The following is a 23,255-nucleotide window of genomic DNA, read 5'->3' as shown; positions in this document are numbered from 1 at the left end:
GAGGTGATCTGAGAGGTGAATTGAGGTGATTTGGGAGGTGAGCTGAAGTAATTTGAGAGGTGAACTGATGTGTCTTGGGAGGTGAATTGAGGTGTTCTAAGTTTAAAATAATATGGAGAGTTCTGTGGGATTAGTTTATGGAGTTGATATGGGGAGCTCAAAAGAGCTCCGGCCTCCGTGCATAGCTTTGGTGATCTTGAGGATGACTTCAGAGAGCTTATTTGAGGCTCGTGGATTAACTCAAGCAAACTCATAAAGGAAATGCAATTTTGGGCAACAAAACCATTATAGTAAGGAGAAAATAAGCTTAATCATAAAGAACACATAAGATTTTACGTGTTTCGGTCTTTTGACCTACATCTATGGATGGGAGCAATTCATCTTCACTCCATTATATAAATGAAATATTACATAATTTACTTTACAATATCAACAAAACCTTATTAAAGGTTGTTTATAGTGGATAATAACAAGAGAAATATGTAGTCTTATGGATATTTGAGAGTTTTCTAAGAGAATAATAATGGAAGAACTTATTTGAGAGATGAGGTAGTCAAGATCTTCTATAGAGGTGTAGAAATAAAGAAAGAAACCCTAAAAATGAAGGAAAAAGTAGATGAAGAAGCCTCTTAAAAAATCAAATCTAGAAAAGAAGGCCTGGACTTGGATAGAGCAAAGGAGAGAGTTATCCTCCTCTCAAGTAAGATTTTGAACAATAAAATAATAGTCTCAAGGTTAAACGAGCTTTGAAGGTTTAACAATGGCGTTTTTGCTTTAGGAAGAAGAAGATGAGGCTCCTTTTTTTGAGTGAGGAAGAAATTTTTATTTTTTGAAGGAAATCTTGAGATTTATCAGAGTGTGCTTGAACGTATTTTGGTAATATCGGACACGCGGCTATTGTTGATTGGCTGCCCTTCTTTATGTGGGGCATTTTGGAGATTATATTTGTGGTCCCAAGATTGGTGATATGTATATGCAAAGGAGGCAACAAAACCATCATTCCCCCTTTGCCCCTTGCCTCTTACACGTGGCATTTTCTCCAGCTAGTGGTTATGTTGAATTTAGACCACTGCAGGAATCTTTTCTTTTATTGGTCGCTTGTATTGAGCAAAAGTAAGATAATTTTTTTATTTCTCCTATGGTGGCATGCTCATTTCACGTGTGGCCTCAATCACAAGAAATGTGGGTTCCATTTTTGCCCCTACATTTCATACTTTTTGTACAAAACAACCCTTTCCTCCAGGAGTTCATCTCTCGACTTGTCCGAGCTATTCTGCCACTCTCCGTCAAGCAATCCTGGCTTCAAGTTTGACTCTTTTGCCACTTGTCATCATACCATTAGACCATATTTGCACTATAACTTCTCCCCAAATAGTCAATATAAAATAAAATACTACTTCTATAATAATATTTATTAGATTTATATACTCTGCTTTCAGACTTAGCGATTGTAAAAATAAAGTTTGTCAAACACTAAAATTATTATTTTTAATTATATCTATCCAGTAAAATTAAATTATTTGATCAACTATTACAATCCTAAATTCGCCCCAAGTCAAGTTGAAGAGCAAGAGCCATATATCAAATTTGTTTTCTCATTTTGTGCTTTATGAGATTGCATGCCTCAAAATCCATGTATTATTGGATTAAGATATTCAATATAAGGATGTAAAGGTTGCCCAAGAATTTTAATGCACATTACTCTTGACTCTCTATGATAAACAATCTAAAAATACTATAAAAGACTTAAAATAATACAGTAGAAATATTGTAAGAAACCTAAAATAATATTATATTCTCTTAATTTGAGCTCTCTTGTATTTTTAAAAATTTTGTACTATTAGTAAGTTATTATTAATGTGTGATTAAGATTTAACTTCTAAGAATAATATTAAAGTATCTCTAAAAAGTTCTGTTAATTTTACTCTTCTAATATCTATTTGCTTACTTATGTGATAAAAAAGAAAGTGAAAAAATATGTTATTCTCCAAAAAGCTATTCAAATAGAAATAAATTAATATTATTTTAATCAAATAAATATTTTTTTCAAAGGAAAAATAAATGGTAATTAAAACACTTATCTCTCTCTTCAATAAAAAGTAATAAAATATAAATTGAAGAGGGAGAAAGCAACTCTACAAATTTGAAAAGAGAGAATCATTTTTTATTTGAAAAATCTTAATTGAAGTGTATTTTAAAGTCTTAAATAATGACGTGGCTCTTCAAATAAGTAATAAAATATTCTTTAAAGAGCTTTTGGAGATGTTCTTAATGATCCCAATATTTGAGTTCCAACTAATGTGATATCATCTATTGGTTGATAGAATAACAATTTATAAAATATAAAAATTACTGACAAATAAATTAGTGACACTTTAAATTGAGACTCAAATGTTGGTAACTCAGCATTACTCTTATTCCAATGAGGATGTGATATTTTACATAGCTGTGCACAAATGGACACAGTTTCCCCTCTTCTTGTAAATCACAACTAAGAAACAATCTCACCGGCCAGCTTCGAGAGCTTTATCTCAACATGTCTAGTTGCACAAGGGAATAGAGATTCTGCCCGGTTTAATTTTTCTTAGTTTGTGATCCAATCATTTTGATAGAAGTGTGCCTATTCAACTTTGCATTATGGCAGATGTTCAACTTTCGGACTTCTCTCAGAAAAAAACATCCCAGGGGCTGTGCGCAATTGTTTCAACAAGTCCAATGCAATCATCACATATTATTTCGTTTTGCTATAATTAGTGAGTTTAGTGCCGGTACTGGATATTATCAAGACCGTGCATTGTTGGTTCGGAAAGGAATTGATTCTCAGTACGAAAGTACCTTGGGGCTTGTAAAGACCGATTATTTAGGAATATTTAGGTGAGTTTAGTAAGCCTACTTTTTTTTTTTTTTAATTTTATACTTTTATTTTAATAATAATGAAATAAATAGGGAAGAGGCCGATTCCTTCAGCACAAAGTGCAAAATGACATGCACTTATGGCGGGGTGGTTAACCAACTTGACTCTCTATCTCTCTCACAAGGGATGCAAAAAAATTGGGAGGACTTCTCCATGATGAAGATTAGTCATTCTTGAAATGAGGGGGAACTAAAAAAGAAAAAGAAAAAAACCTTTTCCTAATCCATATTCTGATCACGGGCACAAAAGGGGAAAAATTTCATCCTCTGTAAAAATCTCAAGGGGAATTAATAAAGAGGGAGGTTCAAATCTCTCCTTCTCAATTTTTCTTTTTTTATTACCTCTTCCTGAGATTATTTCTTCAAAAGAAACTAAAAGTTATTTATTTTATTTTTCCTGTAAACCCATAAACTAACTTGAGCATTAGAGGGTTAACGTCGGAAAAACTTTCGACGTCTCTTACTATCTTTTATGATTTCAGGTATTTGCATGTTATCTACTAGTGGTTGTCCTTAATGATTGGTAAGCCATTTTCCCTACAAATAAATTTAATGTTGACACAAAAGTCTAATATTTAGCCACTAACCAATTTGACCAAATTTCAACATCAACGTTTCGCACCTGTTTGGTGCAAGAAGCCAACTCGTTGTCTCTATCAATCTTTCATCTGGCCGAAGCAATTAAAGACGAAATATTACCATGTATCAATGCATAAACTCGCTCAAACAAAGAGGCCAGTCAAGACCAGATGGAATGCCGCCCGTGAAGGTTTTGAATTATTTATCTCTCTAGTCTTTTAAGTAAATTTTCATTAAAACTTAAGTTGCTATTGCCATGATGATTAGTTTATTGAAAGTGAGATGCTTGGAAATTCTTCAGTAACATGCATGATATCCTTGATGAAAGAATTGAATGTTATCTTTTGGAATTCGTTGAAAATATTTTCTTATGAAATCAGCTTGCCAGAATGGGCTTCATTCATAATTGTTTGAGTAAGATAGCATTCTATTGCACTTACAAATGAATTTATTTTATATTTGCCCACAACATGCTTCGCATAATGTCTTAAACAAGTAACAGTAAGCTTTGTTTTGGCTACTTAGATTTGTAATGCTGTTACCATCATTTTTTTTTGTTGGTGACATATTTACGTTCCTTGATTGTTTATTCTCGTTTCATTGGACTCTAGACCTAAAGTCTGTTCAAAAGAATAATTGATTTGCGGCATTATCAATGTTCAAGTTCTTAAATACAGGTTACTCATACATCTAAACCTATTTGGGGATAAGAATAAAAAATCCATAAATCTTTGGTTTCTTCAAGATATTTTTTGCTGGTCTTACACCTTATAACTCAACCATGTAGCTCGTTTTCGTGTATAGAATATGCAGGGAAAGCATTCAGAAAAATTCTAGTATGAAATTCAGTTCACTACAGAATTCTTAAAATTCAGATTAGGTGCACTTCTTCTTTAACCTCAATTTTATATTTACCCTTTATATCTGTTTATTGACTTAAGATATCTACTAGATCGGGTTTTGACTCGTCATCGTTAGCCATTTTCTAGTACAACAATTATATGTTATAGCATATATAGTTTAGCTCTATATTATCACAGCACCATATACCTTTGATATAATGATATGATTTTGTTTAATGGTTTAAACTACCATCTCTTTTCTGATTTCGTATTCTAAAATGCTATGCTTTATTTTATAGTTAAATTTCGATATTCATAGCAACAATAAATGATACTATGGATCTTTAGCAGAGGACCTTTATCATACTGATAAATCAATATATTATTGATAATAATGGAGTACAAGCAATATGCTTATCCATCAAATGGCCCATGGATATATATAAATGGCTAACACACCAGATATAAATGCTGAGCTATTTTTTGGACAATTTATAAGTTACAGGTCAAAAAACAAATTTTTGATGATCAATTACAGCTAGTTAGTTGCAGGACAAATCCATATTTAAGATTTAAAGCAAAACCCTCAAATGAGAACATACTGAAAGCACACATTTGCAGGAATCAGAATATGTCAAAAATTATATTTTAATTTACATATATGTAATTTTCCATGAAAATTTAAAATATTTCTCTAATTCCTACCACGCAAAATGAGGATAACTTATTAAATGATTGAACTCTTATAAGGGCTAATGATATAACTTAATCAACTTGATTATTTAAAACTTGCCCAATGTGAGAACGGTTTATGAAAGGAGAGCTAGGGTAACATTGAGATGCCAAGTAAAATTTTCAAATGAAATTTATTAATATTTTATAAGACACGGGAAAAAGCAAAGAAGTCAGTAAAAAAGTTAAAAGTCTTAAAACCTGTTCCTGGGAAGGCATAAAACCTAAAATTGATAAGAGTTGTTTAAGATTGCTTAAGTCAATAAGAGGTTAAAAGCCTTAGGCCATGTTTGGATGTTAGGATTACGTATGGGAGTAGGCTAATTTTGTAATTAAATATTTATCCCATGTTTGACGAGCTTAGTTGGGTTGGATTAAAGGGGACTAAATTTGAATTTAATCCTAAAATCATGGGATTAATAATTCTAATTTACACATGGGTTTAGTTAGGATAAAAAAGTTTTTCATTTTTGAGATTTTTATTTATACCTAGTATTAATTAATTAATTAATTAATTATTGTGATTTACTTAAAACTTAATTTTATGTATTATCTATGTTCTAATTTAATTGATACTTTTACTTTTGCTAACTTTTGAGATTAAATTTTCGTTACTTGTATATTTAATAATTTATTGATAAAATTAAATGTTTAATTATTTATTGCATTAATTTAATAATCACTAATATAATATTGAAAATAATCATCAAAATTAATAATACCGTTAATTAATTGATTTTATATAATATTTTTAAGTATTTGATAAAAATTAGTTAAACATTTAATTTGTTTTATCTATTTTTATTTGTTTATTATATTATGACTACCCAATAATTATTTACAATATATGTAATTTTCCTAGTAATTTTTATATAAAATTTTTAAGTATTTGATAAAAATTATAAATATTTAATTTTTATTTGTTTATTATATTATGACTACCCAATAATTATTTACAATATATTTAATTTTCCTAGTAATCGCTTTTTAAATTTATTTTAATCATGATTATAAAATTTCATAAATAATTGATATTTATATTAAAATATCAACTTAAATGCTATTTAATATTATTTAAATATAATTTAACATAGTCTCATCTAGTATTGTACCAAACATAAGACTATATAATATAATCCAACTTAATCCAATCCAATATAATTCAGTCCAATCCTAATAATTAGTCCAATCCAATCATGTGTGTCAAACGTAACCTTAAAGCCTATTCGAGATAAGGTATAAAATCTTAAACTGACAAGAGTTGCTTAAATTTGCTTAAGTCAGTAAAAGATTAAAAGTCTTAAAACTTGCTCTAGGCAAGACATAAAAATCTTAAATTAACAAAAGTTGCTTAAAATTGCTCAAGTTAGCAAAATGTTATAAGCTTAAAAACTTTGGAAGGTAAGGTATAAACTTGAAACTTGCTCAAATTTCTCGCCCATAGTGAGGTTAATTTCAACAACCCTCAACCAACTCATGAAAGTCACCTCGATATTTCTTTAAACTTTATAGTTTCCAGTATTAATTCGTTCACTCTTAAAACTAGAAATTAGGAGAGTGGTCTTTGGGTGAGCTTAGTAAGCCCACTTTCTTTTTATTTAGTCCTTTGGTGTTTGGGTGAGTTTAGTAAGCCCACTTTCTTTTTGTTTTATCCTTTTATTTTAATAATAATAAAATAAATTGGAAAGAGACAAAAGAAGTGGAACGGGTCAGCCTAGGCCGATTTGTTTGGTACAAAGTGGAGAAGACATGCACTTATGGCGGGGTGGTCAACCAACCTAGCTCTCTATCTCTGTCTTAGGGATGGAAAAAAAGAGGACTTTTCCATGATGAAGATCAGTCTTTCTTTGGATAAAAAAAGAAAAAAGAAAAACCCTTCCAATAATTCCATCTTTTGATCACAAACACATTGGGGGCAAAATTTCACCATTTGTAAAAATTCCTAGGGGAATTAATAAAGACAGAGGTTCAACTCTATTACATCTTTTTGAGATTATTTCTTCATAAAAAACCAAAAGTTATTTATATTATTTTTCTTATAAATTGTTGTAAACTCATAAACTTACTTGAGCATCAGAGGGTTAATGCTAGAAAAACTTCCGTGCCTCTAATCGTTCTCTGCGATTTCAAGTGTTTACGAGTTATCCGCTAGTGGTCGCAGGGCATCCTTGATGATTGGTAAGCTGCTTTCCCAACAAATATATTTAATACCGACTCAGAAGTCCGATATTTAACTGCTAACCGACTTAATCGGATTTCAACGTCAATAAGGAAGATCTTAATCTCCTTGAACTTATTCAAAAACGGTTTAATTGGACTAATCCCTCCAAGATTTTATCAATTAACTTTGTTGAACTCACTTGACTTGTCATAGAACATACCTACATGTGAAATTTTTAAAAAGTTTTTCTTAGTTGCACCTCCTTGGGGTTTTGAACTTAATCCAGTAATAACTTGTTTGGAAAAGTTCCCTTTGTCATTCAACTACAGAGTTTCGATGCCTCATCATTTATGAGAAATCTGAGGCTTTGCAGTTCACCTCTTTCAAACAAATGCCCAAAGAAGGCACACTTAAAGATCCAGGCATTCTTGCACCTGATAATAGTGAAGATGGATTCATAACTCAAGACTTTTACATCAGTGTAGTACTTGGATTCGTCATAGCCTTCTGGGGAGTTTATGGTATCTTACTATTGAAGAGGTCATAGAGATTCACATATTTTCGGTATTTAAACAATATGAAAGATAAGCTCTACGTCTTCATAGCGGTAAATATGACCAAGTTGAATCGGCAACGCAGAAGCTAATGGTAAGATAACTCTCTTAATTTTTCAATTTGCTGTCATGTTAGGAAATTGATGGGTGAAGTAGGGTCACAAATAAAATGAAATTGAAAGAAAAATAAAGAACAAGCACAAAGAGGGCACCAAGAAATTACATGGTTTGACTTTTAGCCTACTTCTACGGGCGAAAATAGAAGGAAAATATTTTACTAGTGAAAAAGAATTACAAGTATTGTGGTATTTTAGCTCACTACCTAAAATCCTAATACACCCAAACTCTCAAATCACTAATCACTCAAGAGTTTGTTAAAACTCTTAAAATACTCTCACTTTCTCTTTAAAGAAGAAGAAATAAAACTGAAAAATTAGATGCACTAAGCTGACGGGGAACTCCCCTTTTTATAGCCAAAATTAGCTATTAAAATAATAATTTTTTTCCTTGGGCGGCACCCTTTCTTCTTCTTCTATCTTCTTCTTTTTTCTTTTTCTTCATTCCAAATTTACTATTTCCAAATTCTTCTTTTTTTCTTCAATAATTTCGGCATTCAAAATGGGCTGCATCTAGAACGGTTGGCTTCTAGATTTGCAATATCCATTTTTGACATTCTCCCACTTGGAGATTTGATTGAGAATCGATCAATCTCCACACTATCATTTTTGCTTCGCCATTGTTATACTGCTTACGTCTCTGCTAGGCCACAATAGGACCTACTCCATACAAACTTGTCAGTATTAATTGACTTGATCATAATATCTGCTAGGTTCTCTTTGGTATGAATTTTCTGAAAATATACATTTCTATCTTCCACTACTTCTCGAACAAAGTGATACTCAACTCCTATGTGCTTTGTCCTAGAATGAAAGACTGGATTCCTTACAATGTGCAAGGCACTCTGACTGTCACAAAATACATGAATTTTCTCTTGTTTGTGTTTGAGCTCCTCTAATAACCTTTGTATCCAAATAACTTCCTTGCAAGCTTGTGTAACCTTCTGTTGTAGATAAAGCCACAACAGTTTGCAGTTTCGAAACCCAACTTACAACTCCTCCCGCAAATGTAAATACATAGCCATTAGTGGATTTCTTTTTATTAAGGTCTCTTGCAAAATCTGAATCCACATAGCCCCTGATAGTAAATTCTGATTCTCCATAACATAATGCAACATCAGAGGTTCCTCTAATGTATCTCAGAATCCTCTTCACAACTTTCCAATGCTCTCCACTAGGATTCATCATGTATCGATTGACTACTCTCTCTGCTTGTGCAATGTTTGGTCTTGTACAAATCATAGCGAATATCAAATTTCTCATTGCTGATGCATACGGTACTCGAGACATCTCCTTCCTCTCTGCTTCGTTGGTAGGACACATACTTGAGGATAACTTGAAATTAACAGGAAGTGGGGTAGAAATTGGCTTACAATCTTGCATATTGAAGCGCCGCAAGATTTTCTTCAAGTAGTTCTTCTGAGAAAGCCAAATCCTCTTATTATTTCTGTCTCGGTGAATTTGCATCCCTAGAATCTTATTTGTTGGTCCCAAGTCCTTCATTTCAAACTCCCTATCCAACCGTGCCTTTAATTCTTTGACTCGATCTTTGTTGGGGTCTGCAACCAACATGTCATCCACATACAATAGCAAAATGATAATCATTATTTTCAAACCTCTTATAATATGTACAATGGTCTGAACTGAGTCTGTTGTATCCAAAGCTCATGATGAAGGAATCAAATCTCTTATACCCACACCTCGGCGCCTATTTGAGACCGTATAAATATTTGTTCAACTTACAAACCAAGTTCTCCTTTTACTTTCAGCAAAACCTTCTGGTTGGAGTATATAAATTTCTTCTTTAAATTCTTCATGAAGAAATGCAGTTTTTATATATAACTGCTCTAGATGTAGGTCAAATATAGCACACATTGCCTAGACTATTTTGACTGTTGTAAGTCGAACCACTGGAGAAAATATCTCGTTAAAGTCAATACTTTCTTTCTGAGCATATATTTTCACCACCAATCTTGCACGATACCGCTCCACTTGGTCATTGCCATTACGTTTGATCTTGTAGACCCATTTATTTCCAATGGCTTTTTTTTTCCCGTGTAGTAGTGGTACAAGTTCCCATGTCTTATTCTTATGTAGAGCTTCAATTTATTCCAGCATTGCTATCTTTCACAAAACAACATCTAAGCTGTTTAAAGCTTCATGAAAAGTTGATGACTCTCTATCCTCTGTTATAAGACAGTATGCAATATTGATCTTTGTGACATACTCCGAGTGCCACGCTGGCGGTCGTCTTTTATGAGTTGACCGATGAACTTCTGGAGCCTCGAACTCGACTGGTTCTTTTTCCTCGTGATCTGTTGCTGCTTCAGAAGAATCTAAATATTTTTTTTCCAGATTATTTTTCAAATATACTGGTACAGTCTCTGACTTTTCTTTTACAATGCTATCATCCTCATCTCTCCTTTACAGTTGATCTTCTACAAAGATAACATCTTTGCTGATGATAATCTTGTGGGCAGTGGGGTCCCACAGACAATACCCCTTTACTCCATCAGTATACCCTAAAAAGATACACCTCATAGATTTTGGATCTAACTTTGTTCTTTCTTGGGCATTTTACCTCACGTATACATGACATCTAAATTCATGTAGGTATGAGTAATCAGCTGGCTTTCCATTCCATATCTCTATCGCTGTCTTCAACCCAATTACTGTGGATGGCGACCGATTTACTATATAACATGCAGTTTTGGCTGCTTCTGCCCAGAATGAATTGGGTAGACCAACAGTCCTCAATATAGCTCTTATTCATTCTGTAAGAGTCCTGTTCATCCGCTCTGCCACTCTATTTTGTTGAGGAGTATATGCCACTGTGAACTGACTCTGAATACCTTTTTGCTTATAGAAAGTAAGAAACTCGTCGTCTATATACTCTCTATTGTTATCTGTCCTCAAGCACTTGATCATTTTTTCGAATTCAAGTTCTACCAGCGCTTTGTATTCTTTAAACACTAGAAATATATCTGACTTTTTCTTAATTGGATACACCCAACATATCAAGGAATAATCATCAATGAAAGTCACCATGTACTTTGCACCTTTCATGGATATGTCTAATGATTCCCAAACATCAGAATGAACCAAATCTAGAATGCATTTAATTCTAGTAATAGATCTACTGAACTTTAATCTATACTGCTTACTTGTAACACAATACTCGCCAAATGGTAAGCTTACTTGTAACACAAGCTTATCGAAACTCGTCGTCTGTATACTCTCCACCGTTATCTGTCCTCAAGCACTTGATCATTTTGCTGGATTCAAGTTCTACCCGCGCTTTGTATTCTTTAAACACTAAAAATATATCTGACTTTTTCTTAATTGGATACACCCAACATATCATGGAATAATCATCAATGAAAGTCATCATGTACTTTGCACCTCCCATGGATATGTCTGGTGATTCCTAAATATCAGAATGAACCAAATCTAGAATGCATTTACTTCTAGTAATAGATCTACTGAATTTTAATCTATGCTGCTTACTTGTAACACAATGCTCGTAAAATGGTAAGCTTACCGATTTGAGCCCTGGAAGCAATTTTCGCTCAGACAGAATCTTCAAACTTTATTCCGACATGTGGCCGAGTTTGAGATGCCATATCATCGTTGACTCTTTTCTCTTTGATGCGACACACGCATCAGCCTCCTGTAGTGTTTCTCCTTTAAGTATGAATAGATTAGCACCGATCTTTTCTGCCTTCATCAATACAAGCGTACCTTTAACAATCTTAATAATTTCATTCTCCACATGAGTTTTGCATCTATGATTATCTATTTGTCCCAGAGACAATAAATTATTCTTCAAGCCTTTTACATGCCGTACTTCCTCAATTGTGCGAATTGTACAATCAAATATTTTAATTTTGATAGTACCAATGCTAGCGATTTCCAAGGCATGATCATCACCCATATATGCAGATCCTCCTGAGATAGGTTCATATGTGTGGAACCATTCTCTCCAAGAGGTCATGTGCCAGGTCGCTCCTGAATCTATAAGCCAGACGTCAGATAACTGTTTTCTGCCTTCTGAAACAGTTGTTGCTTCGCTGTAGATAATTTCGCCATCATCCAAGGTGCTTGCTATACACCCATGAGTATTTGATGACTCAGGTTCTTTACCCTCTTTTCTCTTCTGGTTACTCCAACACTCTTTCTTGACGTGCCCTTTCTTGCCACAATTGTAGCATTTGACATTCTTTTTACTTTTTGATTTTGACCTACAATGATTGAGACTCCCACTGGGGCCACGTTCCGTTGATCTCTCTCTCGTCACCAATAATGTTTCTGCTTGCTGTGAACTTGCTTGTCTATCTTCCTTATTTTTCCGCCTGCTCTCCTCATTTAATACGGAGGCCGCAACATCATCGAAAATTAGATTATCTGCTTGGTTGTTGTTCGTTAAATTGATGATGAGTTGATCATACGAATCTGGTAGACTTTGAAGTAGAAGCTCCGCACGTTCATTTTCCTCTATATTATGACCCAACGTTGTGAGTTGTGAGTTGTGAAAATAGAGTCTTCAAGGTGTTGATATGGTCAGTCACCGTTGTAGATTCCACCATTCAAAGAGTATAAAGTTTCCTCTTCAAGAAAATTTTGTTGTGTAATGACTTGGCCTCGTACAATTTTGTGAGAGTATCCCATATTTCCTTTGCTGTCTTTTTCTCTGCCACACTGGATAACACTCCATCCGTAAGTGCCAAGTGTAGATCAGAAATGGCGTTGCCGTCTATCTCATTCCACTTGTCATCAGTTATCTCCATGAGCCTTTCTCCAATTGTTGCCAAGCAATTATTTTTCCTCAATACAGCTTTCATCTTCATTTTTCACAATAAAAAATTATTTCCGTTGAACTTCTCAATTTTGTATTTTGCCGCCATCGCTTTTCACCACGAACTAACTTTGCTAGGATCGGCTTCCACCGTTTCACGTGAACAGTAACCGTATATGTGAATAGTACCATATATGTGAATAATACTTTTACGTGAATAGTACCCTCGACTCCAAAAAATACAACCATTAGCTCTGATACCACTGTTAGAAAATTGATGGGTGAAGCAGGGCCACAACTAAAATGAAATTGGAAGAAAAATAAAGAACAAGCACAAAGAGGACACCAAGAAATTACGTGGTTTGGCTTTTAGCCTACGTCCACGGGTGAAGACAGTAGGAAAATATTTTACTAGTGAAAAGGAATTACAAGTATTGTGGTATTTTAGCTCACTACCCAAAATCTCAATACACCCAAACTCTCAAATCACTAATCACTCAAGAGTTTGTTAAAAATCTTAAAATACTCTCACTTTCTCTGTAAAGAAGAAGAAATAAAACTGAAAAATTGGATGCACTAAGCCGATGGGGAACTTCCCTTTTTATAGCCAAAATTGGCTATTAAAATAATAATTTTTTTCCTTGGACGGCACCCTTTCTTCTTCTTCCATCTTCTTCTTTCTACTTTTTCTTCATTCCAAATTTACTATTGCCAAATTCTTCTTTTTTTCGTCAACAATTTCGGCATTTAAAATGGGCTACATCTAGAACGGTTGGCTTCTAGATTTGTAATAACCATTTTTGACATTCTCCCACTTGGAGATTTGATTGAGAATCGATCAATCTTCACACCATCATTTCTGCTTCGCCATTATTATACTGCTTACGTCTCTGCTAGGCCACAAGAGGATCTACTCCATATAAACTTGTCAGTATTAATTGACTTGATCATAACATCTGCTAGGTTCTCTTTGGTATGAATTTTCTGCAAATCTACATTTCCATCTTCCACTACTTCTCGAATGAAGTGGTACTGAACTCCTATGTGCTTTGTCCTAGAATGAAAGGCTGGATGTGTGTTGTTTTTAACTTATTGTACACAGTGGCATCTGTTTTTAACTTATTGTACACAGTGGCATCTGCAACGCATCCTATGTATCATCTGTCTTCAAATTATGGACACCGTTGGTAGCTTCGTAAAGAATGTGCCTGTGTGCCAGAAAGCATCCGGAGTTCTCTCCAGTGACAAATTTTGTAATAAAATTTGTTTCGAAAATGCACTGCTTGTAGCATAAGTTAGCCCTGTGAGCCAGAGTAGAACATTGCAATTTCAATTAAGTAGTTTCTATGCAATTTCTTCGATATTGACTTGTAAGTATAATAGTCACACCTGTATTGACACGCAAATATACAATGCTGTGTTTGATCCGTTGATTCTTTTTTAACATTCCTATCATCTCTTGATCGGTTTGGCACTCAAATGGTCTTAATAAATATATATTTCTCAGCTGGGAAATATGTCCGTATTTTATTCAGTTTAATGAACTTGAGTTCAAACGTAGTATGTAAATTTAGATATGTTCTCTTATCTGTCAATGTCATCTGTATCAAATTTTCAAAACAGGAAATATTTTTTTTACCTCCTCAGATGGGCGACTTCCAAGTGTCAAAATTCAAATACGTATAACGAAACCTAAAACTGATAAGCCTGTTGAAACTTGCATCTTTTTATTTATCAATTTTTTTTCGTAAAATAGATGAAGGTACCTAAATGCCATTATCTTTATCTATATAAATTAGTCCGTCAATAACCTTTTGGCCCTAAGGCCTGAATAAAGAAGATTATGCAATTTACACTCTTCACAATTTTTATTTTGATGGTCATTATGGTAATCGGTGGTGGCAGATGCAGGTCTCTTCAACTGCTCTTCGTCTTCATTTTGCTTTCGCTGTGCATGAAACCTGCGGTTGGATTAAGCACAGGAGAAGGAGATGCTGACATAAAGTGCATAGAAAGGGAAAGGCAAGCTCTTCTAATGTTCAAACAAGGCCTTATTGATGAATATGGTCATCTCTCTTCATGGGGAAACGAAGATGACAAAAAAGATTGCTGCAAATGGAGAGGTGTCAGCTGTAGCAATCAAACTGGGCACGTTACCATGCTCAATCTTCAGTTCAGATCTTACATGCCCTTGAGAGGTAACATCAGTTCTTCCTTGATTGGACTGCAGCACTTGAATTATTTGAACATGAAATACAATGATTTTGGAGGAAAGCAAATCCCAGCATTCATTGGCTCCCTTAAAAATATAAGGCATCTTGATCTCTCCAATGCCGGTTTCACTGGGAGAGTTCCGTATCAACTTGGGAATCTAACAAGCTTGCAGTATCTTGATCTCAGCTTTAACTTTGACATGCTTTCTAAGAAGCTTGAGTGGCTTTCTCAGCTCTCCTTCTTGGAACACGTTCGTCTAAATCAAGTTAATCTTGGAGAAGCAACAGATTGGCTGCAAGTAGTTAGCCAACTTCCTTCTTTAACGGAGTTGCAATTAAGAGGGTGCAATCTTCCATCAGTCATAGCTTCTTCTTCTGTTTCCTTCAGTAATTCTTCCAGATCTCTTGCTCATCTTGATCTCTCTCTGAATGATGTGTCTAATTCAGTGTACTACTGGCTGTTCAACTCTAGTAGCAGTCTTGTTTATCTTGATCTCTCTTCTAACAAGTTACAAGGCTCCATTCCTGATTCTGCTTTTCCGAACCCAACTTCTCTGTCATATCTTGATCTTAGTAATAACCAACTAGTCAGTGTTCCAAAATCCTTTAGGAACTTGTGCAGATTGAGGGCTTTATATCAAGATAGCAACAATCTCACTGATCTCTTACCCAATCTATTTCTCAAACTGTCCAATTGTAGCAGAGACACATTAGAGATTTTGCAATTAAACAGCAACATGCTACGTGGTTCATTACCTGATATTACTTTGTTTTCATCTTTGAAAGAATTGCATCTTTATGACAATATGCTTGATGGTTCTTTTCCAAGAAGTTTTGGACAACAATCAAATCTTAGCATACTGGAGCTCGATAGCAATCAACTTGGGGGCTCATTACCTGATTTCAGTGTCTTTTTGTCCATGAAAGTACTATATCTTAACAACAACAGGTTCACTGGAACCTTGACCAAGAGTATAGGACAGCTGTCCCAGCTCGAGCTCTTGGATGTTGCTTCAAATTCTTTGGAAGGTATGGTCACCGAAGCCCATCTATCAAATCTCTCGAGATTAACATATTTGGACTTATCTCATAATTCACTGATTTTAAACTTCGGCTCTGGTTGGGTTCCTTCCTTTGAGCTCAATATCATTAGATTGGGTGCTTGCAAACAGGGGCCTCAGTTTCCAAAATGGCTCCAAACTCAAAATAAGTTTTCAGAGCTTGATGTCTCTGCTGCTGAAATTTCAGACACTGTCCCCAATTGGTTCTGGGATCTCTCTCCAAATCTTTATTATTTAAATCTCTCACATAACCACTTCACAGGCATGTTACCAGATTTATCACAGAAGTTTACAGCATATCCTCCTGAAATCGATCTCAGTGCAAATAGTTTCGAGGGTAAAATACCACCAATTCCTCTTACTGTAACATCTTTAATTCTCTTCAAAAATATGTTTTCTGGATCACTTTCTTTCTTATGTCAGATTAGTGATTAGCATTTTAGGTATTTAGACCTCTCAGATAACCTATTATCTGGAGAGCTTCCTAATTGTTCAAAGAATTTTCAAAAACTAACAGTTTTGAATTTGGCAAACAATAAGTTTTCTGGCAAAATTCCAGACTCAATGGACTTCAATTGTATGATGCTATCATTGCATTTACGCAACAACAGTTTCATTGGAGAGTTACCTTCATCTGTGAAGAGTTTCACACAGTTGACAGTTCTTGATCTAGGACACAACAAAATTTCTGGAATAATACCAGCATGGATTGGTGATAGTCTACCCGATTTGGTTGTTCTCAGTTTGCGATCCAATAACTTCCATGGAAGAGTGCCTGTACAAGTTTGTCATTTGCAAAGGATTCAAGTTTTGGACTTATCTCAAAACAATATCTCAGGAACTGTACCACAATGCCTCAACAATTTAACAGCAATGACAGCAAACAAGAGTTCAAATGCAATGATTAGATATCCTCTTCGTACAGACTATTACAATGACCATGCATTTCTGGTGTGGAAATGAAAAGATTCGGAATATCGAAACACACTTGGACTAGTAAAAAGCATAGATCTTTCGAGCAACAGATTATACGGGGAAATTCCTGAAGTAACGAGCCTTGTGGGATTGATCTCCTTGAACCTATCCAAAAACAGTTTAACCGGACCAATTCCCTCAAAAATTGGTGGGCTGACTCTGTTGAATTCACTTGACTTGTCGAAGAACATGCTTATGCGTGCAACCTGAAGGCCTTTCTCAGTTGAGTCTTCTTGGTGTCTTGGATCTGTCGAATAACAACTTGACAGGAAAAATACCATCAAGTACTCAACTACAGAGTTTTGATGCCTCCACATATAGTGGAAATCCCGAGCTTTGTGGTCTCCCCCTTCCCAATAAATGTCCAGGAGAAGAACAAGCTCAAGATCCGGCCATTACCGACAGCGAGGACGGAATCATAACCACAGGATTTTATGTTAGCATAGTTCTTGGATTCATTGCAGGCTTCTGGGGAGTTTGTGGCACCATACTTCTGAACAGTTCATGGAGATATGAATATTTTCGGATATGAAGAACAAGTCTATTTCTTCACAGTAGTGAGTACGTTCAATTCGCTGCAGCAGATTGGAAGATAATTGGTAAGTAACTCTGTCAATGTTTAACTTGTTCTACGTCTAATTGATGTACCCTGTAGCTGCTAATGTGCTCTATCATATTCTTTTTCCTTAGTTGCTGCAATGCCAAAAGATGCCTAGCTATCTTCTGAAGACGAAGGCAGTGGGAAGCTTTGTGTATGAACATAATATAGGATTGTAAGCATAGCGTGTAATTGGTGCAGTGGAATTACAAGGACCCTGAATGCTCTGCAGCCACGGATTTGTATAGAGTTGTTTACACACAGCAGGGATTTTGCCTAAATAAACTGATAGTAGCATAAGTGGTTCTGTAGTCTGCTTGTAATGCCATTCAATTACTTTAGTATAGTTTTGTGGTTATCTGTCTCTGTACTGGCCATGCAAGCAATAATTTAAGGAAACAAAGGTAGCAAAATGCTTCTGATTTTCACGATACAGCTAAACATGGGTTAACCTTTTAGCAACGCTCCAAAGTTTCCAATTGTTAAAATTTAGATTCATCTGACTTGCAAAAATAAAAGAATGACAGTATTTTTTTTTTTTTTTAAATGGGATTTCTAACTCTCATTAGTCAGCGCACCGATGACATCTGCCTCTGTTGTGTCTTGGATTCGAAGTTTAGCAGTAGAAAGAAAAAAAATGAAATCGATCGAAACAATTACAAAGAGAGATTAGCAGGAGTTCTTATATTTCTGTAAGTGGCATCCAATTGGGAAAAAAGAAAAAGCAACGAAAAGCTATGTAAATTTTAAGGGCTCTTAGTCAGCCTTCAGAAAATCAACATTTCAAACACTTTGAGAACAAGAAGGCATGAAAAGATTAAAATTTACTACCTCAGGAAGGCCTTCAGTAATTAAGAACAAGTTACCATAACAAAGAGATACGGAGCGAGACAAAGAGTTACAATTCAGCCGTTGGCCTATTAGTTCATCTCTGTCGTTTAGCTGCATTGGGTACCGTGTTAGTGCAGAGCCTTTCCTTTGTATGGTCTAAAAACTGCCAGTAAGCACGTCTCCATGACCTGTTCAACAGTAGAGAGCTGACAAATCCCCAGAATCCTACAATGAAGCCTAGAGCCACACTGACATAAAAACCCGTACTTACGATCCCATCCTCACTGTGCTGCATAGTGATGGCCGGGGATTGAGCTGGTTCATCCTCCGGACACTTTACTGGAAGAGGAGAACCACAAAGTTCAAGATTTCCTGCATATGCAGAGGCATCAAATCCCTGTAGTTTGTTGCTTGAAGGAATTTTTCCTGACAAGTTGTTGTTTGATAAGTCCAATACACCGAGGTAGTTCAGCAGCGACAAGCTTTCAGGTATTTCACCAGTAAGCTGATTGTTTGACAAGTCAAGAGAATCTAGCAAATTTAACTGACCAATTTTTGATGCGATCGGTCCAGTTAAAGCATTTCTTGACAAGTTCAAGGATATTAATCCTCCAAGACTGGTGATTTCCTCAGGAATTTCTCCATGTAACTTGTTGCTTGAAAGATCAATGCTCTTTACAAGTCCCAGGGTCTTCTTGTACTGTTGATCAGTTCCTTTCCATACTATTACTGCTACGTCATCGTACTTGGATACAAAACCATCCAGGGTGGCACTGCGGTAATAAACATATATATGCGTAATGGTAGAATTGGAACTCGCTTTTTCAACCATTTCAGTTAGATTGTTGATGCACTTCGGTATGGCTCCTGAAATACTGTTCAAAGAGAAGTCCAGTAATTGGATCTTTGATAGCTGACAAAGGTTTCGAGGTATGCTTCCATGAAACTGATTCGACCGCAGGCTAAGAATTGCCAATTTTGGTAGGGTATCTCCTATCCACGCCGGTATTGTCCCAGAAAATTTGTTATCTCCAGCATCAATAATCTTCAGCTCGTTGCACTTCTTCAAGGAAGGAGGAATTTCTCCAACAAAGCTGTTATTGCGCACATTGAATGATTCCAATGGGCATGCAGAACCCACAAAGTTCAGAAAATTTCCAGAAAAATTATTGTTTGCCAAATTCAGAACAGCTAAAGCTTGCCACCGCAGCAAACAATCAGGGAGCTCTCCTGACAGCAGGTTATCCGAGACATCAAGATAGCTAAAATACTCTCCAGAAATTGAACACAAGGAAGAAATTGGCCCTGAAAACTTATTGTTAGAAAGATTTAATGATGTTACATTGCCAGGAACTGGTGGTACTGGACCTTCAAAATCATTGGAACTGAGATCAATACCGGGATACCCAGCATAATTCAATGATAAATCCAGCACTGTGCCTTCCAAGTGGTTATGAGAGAGATTTAAATAATATAGATTGGGAGAAAGGTCCCAAAACCAACTGGGAACAGCATCTGAGATTTCAGTATCTGAGATATCAAGAAAGTAGTAATTCTTTTGACTTTGGAGCCATTTTGGAAAATGAGGTCCCAATTTGCAATTCAGCAAACCGATGTACTCAAGCTGGAAAGGAGGAAACCAACCGAAACTGAAATTCAGAGCTAGAGAGTTGAAAGAAAAGTCCATATACTTCAATTTCGAGAGATTTGACACGTGAGATTCAGTGATCATACCTTCCAAGGAATTTCCAAAAAGATCCAAAAATTCCAGCTTGGAAAGCCGTCCAAGACCTTCACTTACTGTTCCATTTAATCGGCTGTCACTGACATCTAAACGTGTCAGGAACGGAAAGACTGAAAGATCAGGTAATGATCCCCAAAGCTGATTTCCATCCAAGTTCAATATGACGAGCGGTGAAGGTTTCATAAATTTCTCTGGAAAAGAACCATCCAATTTGTTGTCGAAAAGATGCAATTCTTGCAAGGACGAAAACTCCGTGATATCAGGCAATGACCCTGTAAGCTTGTTCCCTCCCAACTTTAAAATCTCCAATGAATTTTTGGAGCAACCAGACAAGTTGAGAAATAGCTCTGGAAGTTGTCCAGTAAGGTTGTTGTAAAATAAATGTAATGTTTTCAAACCACACATATTTCCGAAGGACTTTGAAATTGCAGAAATTTGATTCAAAGAGAGGTTAAGGTGCTGAAGAGCAGTCATGTTTGAGAAAGCATAATCGGGAATGGGACCAGCCAACTGGTTGCTATTGAGATCAAGAGCAAGAAGGTTGCTGCTGATTTTGAACAGCCAATGGTAAGCTGAATTAGAGAGACCACAGGAAGAAAGATCAAGAAGGGCAAGAGATGTAGAAGAATTCATTGAGGAGAGAGATGGACGATTGATACTCGGAAGAGTAGACGATGCTAAGTACAAGTCCCTGAGTGACGCAAGACTAGTGATTACTTGCAACCAATCAGAGGCTTCGCTAAGGTCGACAAAATCCAGATCAAGTTGTGTCAGTTTATTGAGATGAGAAAGCCACCCAAATTTGCTGACATATAAACTATTGTATCCTAAGTTCAAAGATTGCAAGTTTGTGAGGTTTCCAAGCTGATAAGGGATTCTACCACTAAAATTTGCAAGGGAGAGATCAAGGAACCTTAATTTGGTAAAGAAGCCAATGAACTCTGGAATTGGATTTCCAAGAAAATCATTGACACTCAGGTCTAAATAATTTAAGTGTTGCAATTCAAGCAATGAAGAATTGATGTTACCTCTCAAGGGCCGGTTTGGACATACAGGGTCAACTTTGTATTTAAGATTGAGCATGATTACGTGACCGGTTCGATTGCTACATTGAACACCGCTCCACTTGCAGCAATCTTTTCTGCCCTCATCACTCCCCCAGGAAGAGAGATAACCGCAGTCATCTACAAGACCTTGTTTGAACATAAGCAGAGCTTGCCTTTCCTTCTCTATGCATTTCATGCCTGCTTCTGCAACTCCTGAATTGAATCCGAAGGCTAAAAGCAACATAAGGGCGTAGAAGAAAATCTGAACAGTACTTTCACTCATGATTGTGCTCATGTCTGTATCAATCAAGATGAATAGAAAAGCTTGCAAAATTGTTTTGATAGCCTTTTGACCTTTCTTAAGCTCAGCATAATCACTTCATACCTTTCAGTTCACTTAAAACATTCCTCCAGGGAAAAAAAAAAAAAATTAAAATTTAAGTCACTGACAGAGGAAGTCTTCGTTTTCTCCATTTTAAAAACCCGGAATGCAAAATTTTCAACACGTCGCAGCAACTTCTGTTTAACTGAATAGAATAGTGTCATTACCTTGAAATTTCAATAAAGTTTCTCTTGAGTGAGATCAAATAATCCTGTTTCTTTTTGGATCGTTCGTGGAATCATTGACCACGAAGTGATAAAATGTGCTTCCTTTGTCAACACCTGAGCTTTTAAAACACATATTCTATTACTTTCACATGAAGCTAAAGATAATCATCTGCTGGAGAAATTTCCTTGCAGAGATTATATATTATTTCTTTGAATAGAATAAGTCTGAAATCAGAATAGAATCATTCAACCCTATAACTATGGAATTAATTACTTTTCCTTAGGGTTTACACTTTACAAGATTAACCGACATTTAATTCAACTAAACGGATTGGGGGTTAGATTTCAGATTATTACAGAATATGGGTAAGAGAAATGACGAATAATAGAATCATGCAACGTATCAAATCTGGAGAAAGTTCAATCACTTTGAAATTAATTGCATAAGACTACAAAATGGCTAGAAACAGCCAATTCTATTACGATCACATTGTTAAACGAAAATGTTTAGGTTCTTGAACAATTTTATCACAAACTCTTGCTAAAGATTATTCCTGGTGCATTCCACTGAAATTCATTATTAAAAAAAAAAAAAAAGGGTTTGTGGAACCAAGTAGACAATCAAATTTGTTTGTGGAACCAAGAAAACAGGGTTTCACATTGAAAAGAGAAACAGAAACTGTGAACTAGGAAATGATAAACTAAGGATCTTTCACTTTTAAATTTGAAAAAAAACATTGGAAAAAGCAAAAGAATGAAAGAAGTGAAATACCATCTATCTTTTACTTCAGATAAAGCTAAAGGCTAAATTGAGAAAGAAATGTTACGACTTAGCTCCAAAACTGCCGCTGTAATTTGGCCACATTCACAGCTGCCAAGATGTTGATCTCATCTCCTATATCGTTCAAGAAAAGGAAATAGGCATATCCCCTAAGCCTGTTACAACGCGAAGATAGCATAAAATTCCCCGAAGCATATAATGAATCCAAGAAGCATGCTCACGTAAAAACCTCGAGTAATGAATCCTTCCTCACTCAGTGTGCACAGTTGTGGTAGGAACCTGAACTGGTTCTTCTCCTGGACAAATTTTTGGCAAAGGGGATCAACAAATTTCTGGATTTCCCATGTATGAAGAGGCATCGAAACGCTGTAGTTCTGTGTTAGATGGCACTTTACCTGACAAGTTCTTATTCGTCAAGTCCAAGACGCCAAGAGAATTTAACTGAGAAAAACTTTCAGGAATTCCACCTGTAAGCAGGTTCTTCAACAAGTCGAGTGAATTCAGCAAACTTAACTTACCAATCTATGCAGGGATTGGTCCAGTCAGATAATTTCCTAATAAATTCAAGGAGGTCAATCCTATAACACTCATAAATTCTTCCGGAAGTTACCCAGATAATTTGTTGTTCGAAAGATCTATGCTCTTTACAAGTCCCAAGGCATTCTTGTACCTGGAATCTATTCCTTTCCATATCAATGATACTTCATCTTGATAGTTGGCCGCATCACCACCCATATCACTGGTTAAGGAAATAGGAAATGAATA

The 23,255-nt window shown here is 35.5% G+C and overlaps 3 protein-coding genes across 3 annotated transcripts; 2 read left to right on the top strand and 1 right to left on the bottom strand.

Moving 5' to 3' along the window:
* The first annotated feature begins 14,577 nt into the window (after positions 1 to 14,577).
* On the top strand, positions 14,578 to 16,593 carry LOC107175888 (receptor-like protein EIX1). Its single transcript, XM_015527691.2, has one exon. The coding sequence runs from the start codon at positions 14,578 to 14,580 to the stop codon at positions 16,399 to 16,401; it is 1,824 nt and encodes a 607-aa protein (XP_015383177.2). The 3' UTR covers positions 16,402 to 16,593.
* On the top strand, positions 16,531 to 17,473 carry LOC127900262 (receptor-like protein EIX2). The gene is made up of 2 exons (XM_052434865.1): positions 16,531 to 16,917; positions 17,165 to 17,473. Exons 1-2 carry the CDS (start codon positions 16,531 to 16,533, stop codon positions 17,471 to 17,473), a joined length of 696 nt encoding a protein of 231 aa, XP_052290825.1.
* A 991-nt stretch (positions 17,474 to 18,464) lies between these two features.
* On the bottom strand, positions 18,465 to 21,455 carry LOC102606618 (receptor-like protein EIX2). The gene has a single exon (XM_006470401.2). The coding sequence runs from the start codon at positions 21,453 to 21,455 to the stop codon at positions 18,465 to 18,467; it is 2,991 nt and encodes a 996-aa protein (XP_006470464.2).
* Positions 21,456 to 23,255: the final 1,800 nt, after the last annotated feature.

Source organism: Citrus sinensis, chromosome 2 (assembly GCF_022201045.2).
Source record: "Citrus sinensis cultivar Valencia sweet orange chromosome 2, DVS_A1.0, whole genome shotgun sequence".
In the NCBI taxonomy this organism is placed as follows: domain Eukaryota; kingdom Viridiplantae; phylum Streptophyta; class Magnoliopsida; order Sapindales; family Rutaceae; genus Citrus; species Citrus sinensis.
This window is presented reverse-complemented; position numbering and strand designations above follow the sequence as displayed.